The sequence below is a fragment of the Dendronephthya gigantea genome, unplaced genomic scaffold (genome assembly GCF_004324835.1).
Source record: "Dendronephthya gigantea isolate DGI-Jeju-01 unplaced genomic scaffold, DenGig_1.0 000003F, whole genome shotgun sequence".
Lineage (NCBI taxonomy): Eukaryota > Metazoa > Cnidaria > Anthozoa > Malacalcyonacea > Nephtheidae > Dendronephthya > Dendronephthya gigantea.
Genome location: NW_021163013.1, coordinates 4,209,010 through 4,221,671, shown reverse-complemented (window position 1 = coordinate 4,221,671; position 12,662 = coordinate 4,209,010). Strand labels below are relative to the sequence as shown.

The 12,662-nt window shown below is 37.6% G+C and overlaps 2 protein-coding genes across 2 annotated transcripts; both read left to right on the top strand.

Annotated features, from left to right (window-relative positions):
- Positions 1-3,508: 3,508 nt before the first annotated feature.
- Positions 3,509-7,491, top strand: LOC114540510 (deleted in malignant brain tumors 1 protein-like). The gene is made up of 4 exons (XM_028560639.1): positions 3,509-3,605; positions 3,776-4,090; positions 5,421-5,735; positions 7,061-7,491. The coding sequence occupies exons 1-4, from the start codon at positions 3,509-3,511 to the stop codon at positions 7,489-7,491; spliced, it is 1,158 nt and encodes a 385-aa protein (XP_028416440.1).
- Positions 7,492-7,778: 287 nt separating this feature from the next.
- On the top strand, positions 7,779-12,037 carry LOC114540498 (neurotrypsin-like). Its single transcript, XM_028560633.1, has 5 exons — positions 7,779-8,061; positions 8,873-9,193; positions 9,634-9,954; positions 10,646-10,966; positions 11,766-12,037. Exons 1-5 carry the CDS (start codon positions 7,779-7,781, stop codon positions 12,035-12,037), a joined length of 1,518 nt encoding a protein of 505 aa, XP_028416434.1.
- Positions 12,038-12,662: the final 625 nt, after the last annotated feature.

The following is a 12,662-nucleotide window of genomic DNA, read 5'->3' as shown; positions in this document are numbered from 1 at the left end:
ATTACATACAAACAGATGATGCACGCTCAGCTACCACAGGGTGACTGATAAGAGAAACGTTTCCCTTTTATATTCCAACTAGCCGTGAATTGATTGGGCTCGCCATGGCTTTACATCACACCATTAAAATTATAACACATGCAATTCCCAACGAAAACAAGATTTGTCTTTTATAAGGGAAACATAATTATGTTGCTTTTTCTGAAGGAGAGGGAGAGTTGAAGATTAATTTTCTTTGACTTTGCGCCAGACGTATGGAATACCGATGTTTGCGCAAAAAACTCGTTTTGTTCAACATTGTCAAATATTTTTTCATATTTTTTTCATCTGAAAGTCTAAATTTAAAATATTTACCCAATATAAGCCGTCAAAGCTACCTCAGAAAAATTATTTAGGGCGCTTTCCATTAAGCGGCCAAAATGGTCAGACCGGTCGTATTTTGAATTGAAATACAGGATTTCATTAAAAATATAATAGATGTAAATAACATTAAATCTGGATTCAGATTTCTTAAAACACTCCAAAATACCAGTATTCTGTCTGTACTGAAATACAACAGGACCGGTCTGGCCGTTTTTAACGTATAAAAGGAAAGCGCCCTCAGAACTTTGTACCGATCAGTTGCTATTTTGGTATACAGAATCCTTAGTTGTTTTCTTTTCTTCGTGTTAAAAACGTTTCCTTTTTTAGCCTGTGAATGTCCATGTCGCAAACAGTGGAAAAAGATGTAACTATTCGGGAAGGGCCTTTGTCAGTTGGGTAGAACCTAAACCGAGTTGCCCAACCATACAAAGTTCAGGTAATCCGATGACAACCAGTGGATATTTTGCTGTTGGAAATTACACACAGAACTACAGCTATACGTACAGCAACGAGATTCAATCATTGTTGAATGCCATTAACAATTGTGGTAACTAAAGGTAGGTTAATAGCATTTTAACTACTGAACATAGTAACGCTGCTGTATTTATTATACTTTGACCTCCGTTAATCTAAGGCTTCATAACTTAATTAAATAACTGATTAATAATGGTAATTGCACTGAGTGGAGTGCGATTTGGTGTGAAATCAAACGCAGGATTACAAAATCGCACGATCGCGAAGCGGGAGTGTGACACACACAAAGTTACAAGTGTGATTTGGGCAATTACTACTCTTAACTAAAATCTACTATATACGATAATTGCCACAGTCTCGCCCCCCCCACCCACCTCCCCCTAATCAGTGTTGGTTACACGTTTTCGAACAAAATGTCCGTCTATTTGGGACACAATACTGAAAAGGGGGCGAGAGGGATCTGGGCTCGTGTTTTAAATCGGAAATTTGGTTACCTCTCCCAACCCTTTTGCAAATGATTAGGAAACTTAAGCACTGACGTTTTTGAACGCGGCGACGGCTACCGGAAGTCAGTTTCACTTCCGGTAAATAGTTTTTGGTTTAGCTGTTGCCGTCGCGACTCGGCGCCAACCTTTAATGGGCTATTTTAAGGGCCGTAACTAGAACGATAATTGGGGGGGGGGTATTAATCATATATTCAGTTCTGCCCGACGGGTTTCTTTTGTAAGTGCAATAGCTTACAATAACAAGTACGATCGTACTATTGGACCAGGATCTGGTGAAGTATAGATTCAATCTTTCCCTCCAGGATGAAATTTCAAATATGTATGAACCTAGGCAATCTTGCGGTTATGTTAAAATTATCGCTTTTCTACATTTTTTATCTACTTTCAATACAAAGCCACTTAAAATATGCCGAGTTGCACATCTATGTTCTAATCTATGCCGCTGTAGCTGGCGAGAAGCTAGCGTTGCGTGCACCTTGCCACTGTCATTATAGTCGTTTTTATGTATATGTATGCTGGGCAAACCCTAAACAAATAAATAAAAAATAAGAAATGCCCTAGAGAGAAACGCATTTAACGCAATGGTCTTATAGTCATGAATATATATTGTGTACAAAACAAAGAGTATATAAATATTAATAATATTAAAATTTGCCTCCCGTCACAATCTGACATGGCTTGCAAATCTTCTGCAGAATACAAGCACAAACAATTTAACTCCGTAAGTCGATAGAGAATAACCTTTAAGATAATTGTGTGAAGTTTTATCACGATCTGGTGCGAAATGACGGAGCCTTAGCCATTCGAACTTGCTTCAGTTACGCATACTAATATTGAATATAATCTATACGCATTATTACGCTACAATTTTGAGTTGCTTCTAAATTTCTTTAAAATAGAAAAATCAAAATTGTAACTCCGTCAATCGATGGGGAATTTCGCTAAGGATAGTTGTGCGAAGTTTAATTCAGGGACTGCTGAGCAGTTTTTGGATTGGGGGGGCTAGCGAAGCCGAAAGAGTGAACCCTCGGGGGGGGACCATACTTATTTGTTTATATTTTTCTTGTAAACACTTCAATGAAAACATTGTTCACCAACACGGATAGTGAACACATAATTATGATTACACAACTTACTATAAGGAGTTTTTATTCGTATTATTATGGCCATATAAAAATCGCTATAAAGGAATCACATGTATTTTGAAAATTACTGGGGAGCTAAAGCCCCCCAGCACCCCCCCCCCCTTCCGCGGTCCCTGTAATTGCGATCTGATGCGAATTGACGGAGCCTTAGGCTTTTTTAAAGAGCGTCACCCCCTAACAACAACAACAACAACAACAACAACAACAACAACAACAAGATTAGCCGCGTGTGGGGACAAGTTCCTGGTCCAAAAATCCGTCGGGCAAAACTTAATATATGAATATATAAACACCCCCCAATTATCGTTCTAGTTACGGCCCTGGCTATTTTGCCGTTATCTCTAAAACGTGGCGGAAACAGGCTATAAAATTTGGCTACAAATGGCAACTAAGCCTAGATTTAGAACGTGTGGGTTCCATTGAATTACTCTATGTCCGTGATTATCGTATATAAAATCAGTAAATAAATTTGATATCATTCACATTTCCGGAACCGATTGGCCAAAGCGTTAAATCATATCGGAGTATCGACATGGATATGCGAGGCGGTTCAAGACCATACACAGTCCTTTAAGTCCAGAACAGGTCGTTCTTTGTGGGCATTTAATTACATCGGGAATTTGTAGAGTTTTCTGAAGAAATACAAGGTCGCGCTTTTGTATTTTAAATTCTGCTAAACATTCGGCTTCGTTCATGTCATCCAGACAAAAAGACGAATAATTGCTGTTTGGAAACACTGGATTCCTTGAATCGTACGCTAAGTGCAATAAAATAAACTCTTCTTCCGTCAGAACACCTTCTTCAAACAGTACTAAACAAAACTCTCTAATTTCTCGAAACGAAGACATCTCCCGTCGCTGCAGTTGGCTTAAATGCTTTGAAATTCGCGGGGAACGGCATAGCAGTTTCCAGGCTTTTTGCGACAGTCACATTGCCGTTGGCTGTAAGAACGTCACTTGCCTAAGTTCCCTATTGTAGGCCACACGGCAGACTGGCAGAGGTCATAAAAACAATGACGTAATGACAAATGAAAGATATCACACAGTATATCACGTAATAGACATTTGCCAGCAAAACTGCAAGAGGTCTGCATTTGGACACTTTACACCTGAGATGGGTATCTATCCATCCTCCCTTTATGCCAGGGTGTAATTCCTATAGTCTCCAAGAATAACTTTACAAAAATTAATTAATATGATTGCAAGTTAGAGACGTATTAATCTAATCTCGCTCACTTACGCTGGAGCCGCCACTGGTCGCTTACTAGTCCGTTGTCATAATTTCCAGGTGTACCAATCCAGTTAAAAGGGCCCTCAAGTTCAAATGGTATTGGTCGTGTGGAGATATTCTATAACGGAAATTGGGGAACGATCTGTGACAGCCAATGGGATATCAAGAGTGCTACAGTTGTGTGTCGTCAACTTGGTTACCAGAAAGCCCTTGCGGCCCTTAAGGGAAATCTTGTTCCTTCTGGTTCAGGGCAGATATGGTTAGACAATGTTCGTTGTTCTGGGAATGAGCAAAATCTGGCCAGTTGTTCCCATAGAGGCTGGGGAGTCCATGACTGTCATCATTCTGAAGATGCTGGAGTGAACTGCTTTGGTAATCGGCGTTTACATTTTTGCAACCTAATCTTATCAATCAGCTTCCTTCAATCCTCAGCCTTGTACCCAGGCGCTTTAATAGGAAAATATATGACGTTGCGTTCAGCTACTATTTAGGCTCATAATCACCGAGCCTGAGGGTAACTGGAAACAGCAAAACAACTAGAGCTGTAGATTGTAAATTTTAACCATGCAGGCATAAACATTTCCTAGTAATTTTTTTATGTTTATTGTAATATTCAGCAGTTTCAGATAAAAGTTGCGGACATTGGTACAAGTCTGGCAGGAGATCTGATTGAATTTACATAACAAATCCGACACCTAACTATCTTTTCAAAACGCTTGAATTGCATATTTTTTATAGTTATTGCTCAGTTTTATGCTATCTTTTCACATTTTATTTCAGTTTTAAAGGACTTTTACAAAAACGTTTACAAAATTACAGTTATTTTTGTATTTTGCCATGCGATCAGAAAGTTGCTAATTTCCAGTTTTTATTCGTTCAGATTTTGTGCGTACGTACAAATTCCAATGATCACGGCCCATTACATAGAATTTGGGCAACCTGTTGCATACCCGCGACACAGAATACGTATTATCCGAAATGTAACTTTGTGTCCTAAGATTTTCCCGAAATACAGGCGTCATACAGAAGCCATCATTCCTTGTCATTTTTCATTATTTCGCCGTTTAATTTTAGTACTAATTTTTGGGTTTTAATTCATAAAAATAAATTAATTTATTTTGAAATGTGTTTTCATCTCCGTAAATGCCAAGAAATTAGTGAAATACAATCATTTTTAAAAGTAATTGGGCAATTACTATTTTTAAACAAAATCTACTATTTACGATCATTGCCATACATCTCACCCCACCCTCCTTCCCCCAATCAGTGATGGTTACACGTTTGCGAAAAAAATATCCGATTTCTTGGGACACAACACTGAAAAGGGGGCGAGAAGGATCTGGGCTCGTGTTTTAAATCGGAAATTTGGTTACCTGTCAACCCTTTTGCAAATGATTGTAGGTCACATGCACGGCAAATGTCATAAAAACAATGACGTAATGACAAATGAAGAATATCACACAATATATCACGTAATAAACATTTGCCAGCAAAAATGCAAGAGGTCTGCATTTGGGCACTTTACAGCTGAGATGGACATCTATCCATCTTTCCTTTATGCCATGGTGTAATTTCTGTAATCTCCAACAATAACTTCACAAAAATCTCTTAATATGATTGCAAGTTAGAGCTGTATTAATTTAATCCGACTTACTCTGGAACCGCCACTGGTCGCTTATAATTCGGTTTTAATAATTTCCAGGTGTATCAATCCAGTTAAAAGGGCCTTCAAGTTCAAATGGTGTTGGTCGTGTGGAAATATTCTATAACGGAAAATGGGGAACAATCTGTGACGACCAATGGGATATTAAGGATGCTAAAGTTGTGTGTCGTCAACTTGGTTATCAGAAAGCCCTTGCGGCCCTTCAGGGAAATCTTGTTCCTTCTGGTTCAGGGCAGATATGGTTAGACGATGTTCGTTGTTCTGGGAAGGAGCGAAATCTGGCCAGTTGTTCCCATAGAGGCTGGGGAATCCACAACTGTGTTCATAATGAAGATGCTGGAGTGAAATGCTTTGGTAATTGGCATTTACATTTTTGCAACTAAATCTTATCAATCAGCTTCCTTCAATCTTCAGCTTCGTACCCAGGTGCTTTAGGAGAAAAACCTATAACGTTGCGTTCAGCTACTATCTAGGCTCGTAATCACCGAGCCTGGGGCTAACTGAAAGCACCAAAACAACTACAGCTGTAGATTATAAATTTTAACCAGGCATAAACATTTCCTAGAACTCTTTTTTATGTTTAATGTAATATTCAGCAGTTTCAGATAAAAGTTGCGCACATTGGTACAAGTCTGGCAGAAGATCTGATGGAATTTACACAATAAATCCGACACCTACCTTTTCAAAACCCTTAAATTGTATATATTTTTTTTAAATATCGCTCAGTTTTATCCAATCTTTTCAAATTTTTTCTTTATAAAGTTTTTAAAGCACTTTTACAAAAACGTTTGCGAAGTTACACTTAATTTTGTATTTTGCCATGCGATCAGAAAGTTGCTAATTACCAGTTCAGTTTTTGCGCGTACGTAAAAATTCTGATGATCACGGCCCATTACATAGAATTTGGGCAACCTGTTACATACCCGCGTCACAGAATACGTATTATCAGAAATGTAACTTCGTGTCCTAAAATTTTCCCAAAATACAGATGTCATACAGAAGCCATCATTCCTTGTCATTTTTCATTATTTCTGCCGTTTAATTTTAGTAGTAAGTTTTGGGTTTTTTAATTGATATAAAAAAAATAATTTATTTTGAAATGTGTTTTCATCTCCGCAAATGCAAAAACATTAGTGAAATTACAATCATTTTTAATGGTAGTTAGGTATTACTATTCTTTACTAATATTTACTATATATGATCATGGCCATACATCTCACCCTACCCACTTTCCTCCAATCAGTGTTGGTTACACGTTTGCGAACAAAATGTTCGTCTACTTGGGACATAAAATTGAAAAGAGGGCGCGGGGGATCTGGGTTTGTGTTTTAAGTCGCTAATTTGGTTACCTTTTCCAAGCCTTTTGAAAATGATTGAAGGTCACACGGCAGATGTCATAAAACAATGAGGTAATGACAAATGAAGAATATCACACAATATATCACGTAATAAACATTTGCCAGCAAAAATGCAAGAGGTCTGCATTTGGGCACATTACAGCTGCATGAGATGGATATCTATCCATCTTTCCTTCATGCCATGGTGTAATTCCTATAATCTCCAAGAATAATTTTGCAAAAATTTATTAATATGATTGCAAGTTAGAGCTGTATTAATTTAATCTTACTAACGCTGGAAGCGCAACTGGTCGCTTACTAGTCTGTTGTCATATATTCCAGGTCTATCAATCCAGTTAAAAGGGCCTTCAAGTTCAAATGGTGCTGGTCGTGTGGAGATATTCTATAACGGAAAATGGGGAACAATCTGTGACAACAAATGGGATATCAAAGATGCTCAAGTTGTGTGTCGTCAACTTGGTTATCAGGAAGCCTTTGCGGCCCTTCAGGGAAATCTTGTTCCTTCTGGTTCAGGGCAGATATGGTTAGACGATGTGCATTGTTCTGGGAATGAGCAAAATCTGGCCAGTTGTTCCCATAGAGGCTGGGGAGTCCACAACTGTCGTCATTCTGAAGACGCTGGAGTGAGCTGTGGTAATCGGCATTTACATTTTTGTAACCAAATCTTATCAATCAGCTTCCTTCAATCTTCAGCCTTGTACCCAGGCGCTTTAGTAGAAAAACATATAACGTTGCGTTCAGCTACTATTTAGGCTCGTAATCACCCAGCCTGAGGCTAACTGGAAGCAGCAAAACAACTACAGCTGTAGATGGTAAATTTTAACCAGGCATAAAAAAATTAGTAGAAAAACATATAACGTTGCGTTCAGCTACTATTTGACAAGGCATAAACATTTCCTAGTACATTTTTTTATGTTTATTGTAATATTGACCAGTTTCAGATAAAAGTTGCGCACATTGGTACAAGTCTGGTATGAGATCTGATGGAATTTACACAATAAATCCGAATGGTAAGGGTTCTTTTAAAGTCTGGTGTGATATGACAACCAATGGAGGAGGATGGACGGTGATTCAGAGAAGGAAAGATGCAAGTGTCGATTTTTATCGTGGTTGGTCCGAATATAAAGCAGGATTTGGCACTCTCTCTGGGAATTTTTGGCTTGGTTTAGACAAAATACATCGTTTAACAGAATCTGGTCAAAACACATCAAGAATTATCCTGAAGTCTGGTGATGCGATAGCTTCTGTAAACTATTCGATGTTTTCTGTGAGTTCTGAATCTGATGGTTATAAACTGCACGTTGATGGATTTTCCACAGAGGGTAAATATACATGTACTGTCCAGAAATAACCTAAGGCCGATTTACCACGAGGCGGAATTATTGGACCGAAGGCGGAATTTTTCGTCTGATATTCTTTTCAATTGTGAGAGTTCGACCGTAGCGGATTCCCTTCACCGCGGTCAAAATTAAAAAGAAAATCGAAGGAAAAATTTCGTTCGGTCGAAAAATTCCGCCTAGTGGAAAACTGCCCTGACACTGCAGTTGCGGTTGCGATTCAGTCGCGGTCCACCGAATAGAAACCGCGGTTGACCGCAAATGAAAGGAATACGTTTGCAGTTGCTTTTCGGTTCCTAACGAAGTTCTATATATGAACAGCTGAGATCGACAGCACAATAATCATATCGAAAAAATCTTCAGAAATGTTATTCAGACCAAGGTAATATAAGCCGAGGTGTTAAACTTCCGTCTCACCACGGTTTGACCTCGGTCTGAGCTCGGTTCAACCGCGATCAGACCGAGGTTTAACGTAGATTAACCATTATTTGTTAAGTTATTTTTTGACAGTACTGTAGTCAACCAGATTTTTGAGTCATTTCACAATTTTAGTGTGGATTCAACCCTGTGTAACTGAGTCTGTTGCATGCATGGGTTCTTGCAATCATATAAAGTATCAAAAAACTGGTCAACCCTCTTTCGTGGCAAGTATTTTGTATTTTACTAGTAATGGCTAAAATGGAAGGCCAAAATTTAGGCTCAATTTTAATTTGCCATCCATAATTGAGAAGATGATAAATCTTATCGTGATCTTAAAAAATCAGCCATTTTATTATTATCGCATCCTCATTTTCAGGACCAACTATCAGGTTACGCGGGCCATTAAGATCAAATGGTACAGGTCGTGTAGAAGTATTCCATAACGGAAAATGGGGGACAATCTGTGACGATAACTGGGATATTAAAGATGCTGAAGTTGTGTGTCGTCAACTTGGTTATCAAAAAGCTAACGAGGCCTTGCAAGGAAAGTATGTTCCCTCTGGCACTGGACCGATATGGTTAGACGACGTTCATTGCACTGGGAATGAACAAGAACTAACTAATTGTCCGTCTAAGAACTGGGGAATTCATAATTGTCAACATTCTGATGATGCTGGGGTAAATTGTTTTGAAAAAGGTGAATTTTATAATCCAACATTCCTTGCAACGAAATAATTGGAATTAGCTTTTTTCCGCTTGCGAACAGACTTCAGTTAAACCATGTCTTCTCTTTGGTTCGTCAAAAATGAAATTTTAAATAATAACTCTCCTCTTTTGGAAAATAAATTTTGACATGGAACGTCTTGGTCAAAGGCCAGTTCAATGAGAAAAGATTGAATGTTTAATTGTTTACTTACTGCAGTTTAATTATTGCGTTAATAAAAGCATTTCAAAGTCTTGTTTTGAATGAATCTCATTCAGTAATTCTAAAACAGATAAAATAGTAATTCTTAAATTTTCCCGGAATTGCTAAAGAACTATTTTGCTCTTTGGAGTGGTATTTAGCTCCTAAATTCACTATATGTTGGTTTAGTGAACTGTTGGTGATAACTCACAGGATCATTACCATAATTTTAGATCAAACAGTGAGGCTGCAAGGGCCATTAAGTTTCATGGGTATTGGTCGTGTGGAGGTATTTCATAACGGAACATGGGGAACAATCTGTGACGACGAATGGGATATCAAGGATGCTCAAGTTGTGTGTCGTCAACTTGGTTATCAGAAAGCCCTTGCCGCCCTTCAGGGAAAACTTGTTCCTTCTGGTTCAGGGCAGATATGGTTAGACAATGTTGATTGTTCTGGGTATGAGCAAAATCTGGCCAGTTGCTCCCATAGAGGCTGGGGAGTCCACAACTGTCATCATTCTGAAGATGCTAGAGTAAAATGCGCTCCAAAAGGTATGTAATATGTAATCCATCATGAAATCCAAAACATTTAGCAAATCAGCCTCCTTCACGTTTTCACGTGAAATATTTTTAGCCTTTTTTTAATGTCATCAGAAAGCAAACACAGATAACATAATGTTGCATGCTTCGGAAATAAATTGCATGAAACTTGGAAAAAATACGGTAGAAGTTATGTTTTCAAAAATTATGTCCTACTCTTATACAGTGATTTACTGTCAAATTACCTCCCTGGATTTAAAACTGTGATTTCTTAAGTCTCAACGAGGAAAACAAAATGAAATTACATGTTTTACCTCGCTTTCATTGTTCTTGCTTAGGCTCGCCCCATGATGCTTAGCATCTTCCTAGGCCTAGTTACGAAGACAAGGCGAACTGAATAGTGAAGAATGGCTTGTTTTATAAAGCATGATAACTTACAAGAAACTGATGGTAAAAAACTGGAATTGCTTTTAATGAGCCTTGTATATTTTTGCCAGGGAGGTGAACTTGCACTTAAGATTTATCAGTTACTAGTGCAAATAGTAATTAAAATAGTAATTAGTAAAATAGTAATTTATAAATTTGGCCGGAATTACTAAAGAACTATTTTGCTCTTTTGAATAATATTTTGCTCCTAAATTTACTCAATGTTGGTTTAGTGAACAGTTTTTAATAACTCACAGGATCATTACCATAATTTTAGATCAAACAGTGAGGCTGCAAGGGCCATTAAGTTTCATGGGTATTGGTCGTGTGGAGGTATTTCATTACGGAAAATGGGGAACAATCTGTGACGACAAATGGCATATCAAGGATGCTCAAGTTGTGTGTCGTCAACTTGGTTATCAGAAAGCCCTTGCGGCCCTTCAGGGAAAACTTGTTCCTTCTGGTTCAGGGATGATATGGTTAGACGATGTTCGTTGTTCTGGGAATGAGAAAAATCTGGTCAGTTGTTCCCATAGAGGCTGGGGAGTCCATGACTGTCATCATTTTGAAGATGCTGGAGTGAAATGTGCTCCAAAAGGTATGTAATATGTACGCCATCATGATATTTAAAACATTTATAGCAAATCAGTTTCCTTCACGTTTTCACGTGAAAAACAAAATGAAATCACATGTTTTACCTCGATCTCATTTTCTCTTTGTTCCTGCTTAAGCTCACCACATGATGCTTAGCATCTTCAAAGGCCTAGTTACGATGAAAAGGCAAACCGAATAGTGGAGAATTAATGGCTTGTTTTATAAAGCATGATAACTTACGAGAAACTGATGTTAAAAAAGTGGAATTGCTTTTAATAAGCGTTGTAAATTTTTGCCTAGGAGGTGAACTTGCACTAGTAACTGATAAGATTGATGTAATAGTAAAAGTCTGGCCGACCTTGGACTGCCATAAATTTAGGGCTGTTTTCCATGGTGGCGTTTCTTGTACGTACGTAAACGCACGTAAAATTTAAAATGAAACTTAAGGCTGCTTTCCATGCACTTACGCGTTTTTTATACGCACGTATTCGTACGGAATATTTTATATGCTTTTAAATTTTTATTATTTAGCATCTAGGTCAACTAAATGCGTACTAAAATATATACAGAAAACTAAGTTCTTTCGATTTATTCACTTGACCTTGGTGTTAAATAATAAAAATTTAGGAGCATTTAAAAATTTCCGTGCGTGTACCTGCGTATAGAAAACGCGTAACTGCGTGGAAAGCAGCCATAAGGCCTAAAAGAATAGTTAAATTTAATATTTTCATGATACAATAAGTTTGTGTTGTTGTATCTGCTATAGTAAATACGAACTGAAAATTAATATAATTTAATTTTAGAAAATGCTGGAGATTCATTGATTGATAATAACGGGGCAAAATTCAGTACCAAAGATAGAGATAACGACATGTCGAGTGAATTTAACTGTGCTGTTCTCCACACTGGTGCATGGTGGTACAGTAACCATGACAACACATGCGGAAACTCCAATCTCAACGGTTTATTCCCCAGGGCAGGTATATCTTCAGGTGGAATGACATGGTACAACTGGAACAACAATCGACGATCTATGGCAAAAAGTGAGATGAAACTCCGGCAGGCTGATTTGTAGAACAGCATTCCACGCAGGATTGTTGGTAATTTACAACACAGGCCTAGAAAACATTATTTCACAGTTAAATACTGTAACAGAGGGTTGTAGAAATGATCATATTAATGTTATTAATTATTAGACTAATGATGAATGTGTATGATACTATGATATACAATTGTAGGAATATTTCACGAGGCGAAAGATGGAATGTTCTTTCACTGAAATAGCATATAATACGACAGCTGTAGCCTTTCTTAATCATAAATATAGATTAAGAATTGTGTTTCTTCTTCTTCTTTTGACTCATAATTTATCATATTAAACGCGGGGATGTCTATTTTAGAAAATCGCTATAGACTTGAATAAAGAGATAAAGACAAATTTATATCCGGTTTATTTCTCAATGACAACGTCATTGTACAGTATGTAATATTATTTTTAGTATAATCCTACAATAATTTAGCTAGACTCGCTTATTCAATAAACAATAAAAAAACCCTGCAAAAATAAAAACGTTTTTCAGAAATCTATCATTTTCTGCCAGGCGCTTCCTCGCAGAATATAACCACCCCAAGCACCACCACGTGCTTGGCTTAATTCTTTCAGCTGACCTCTATATAATAACTGAATGCAACGTTATATA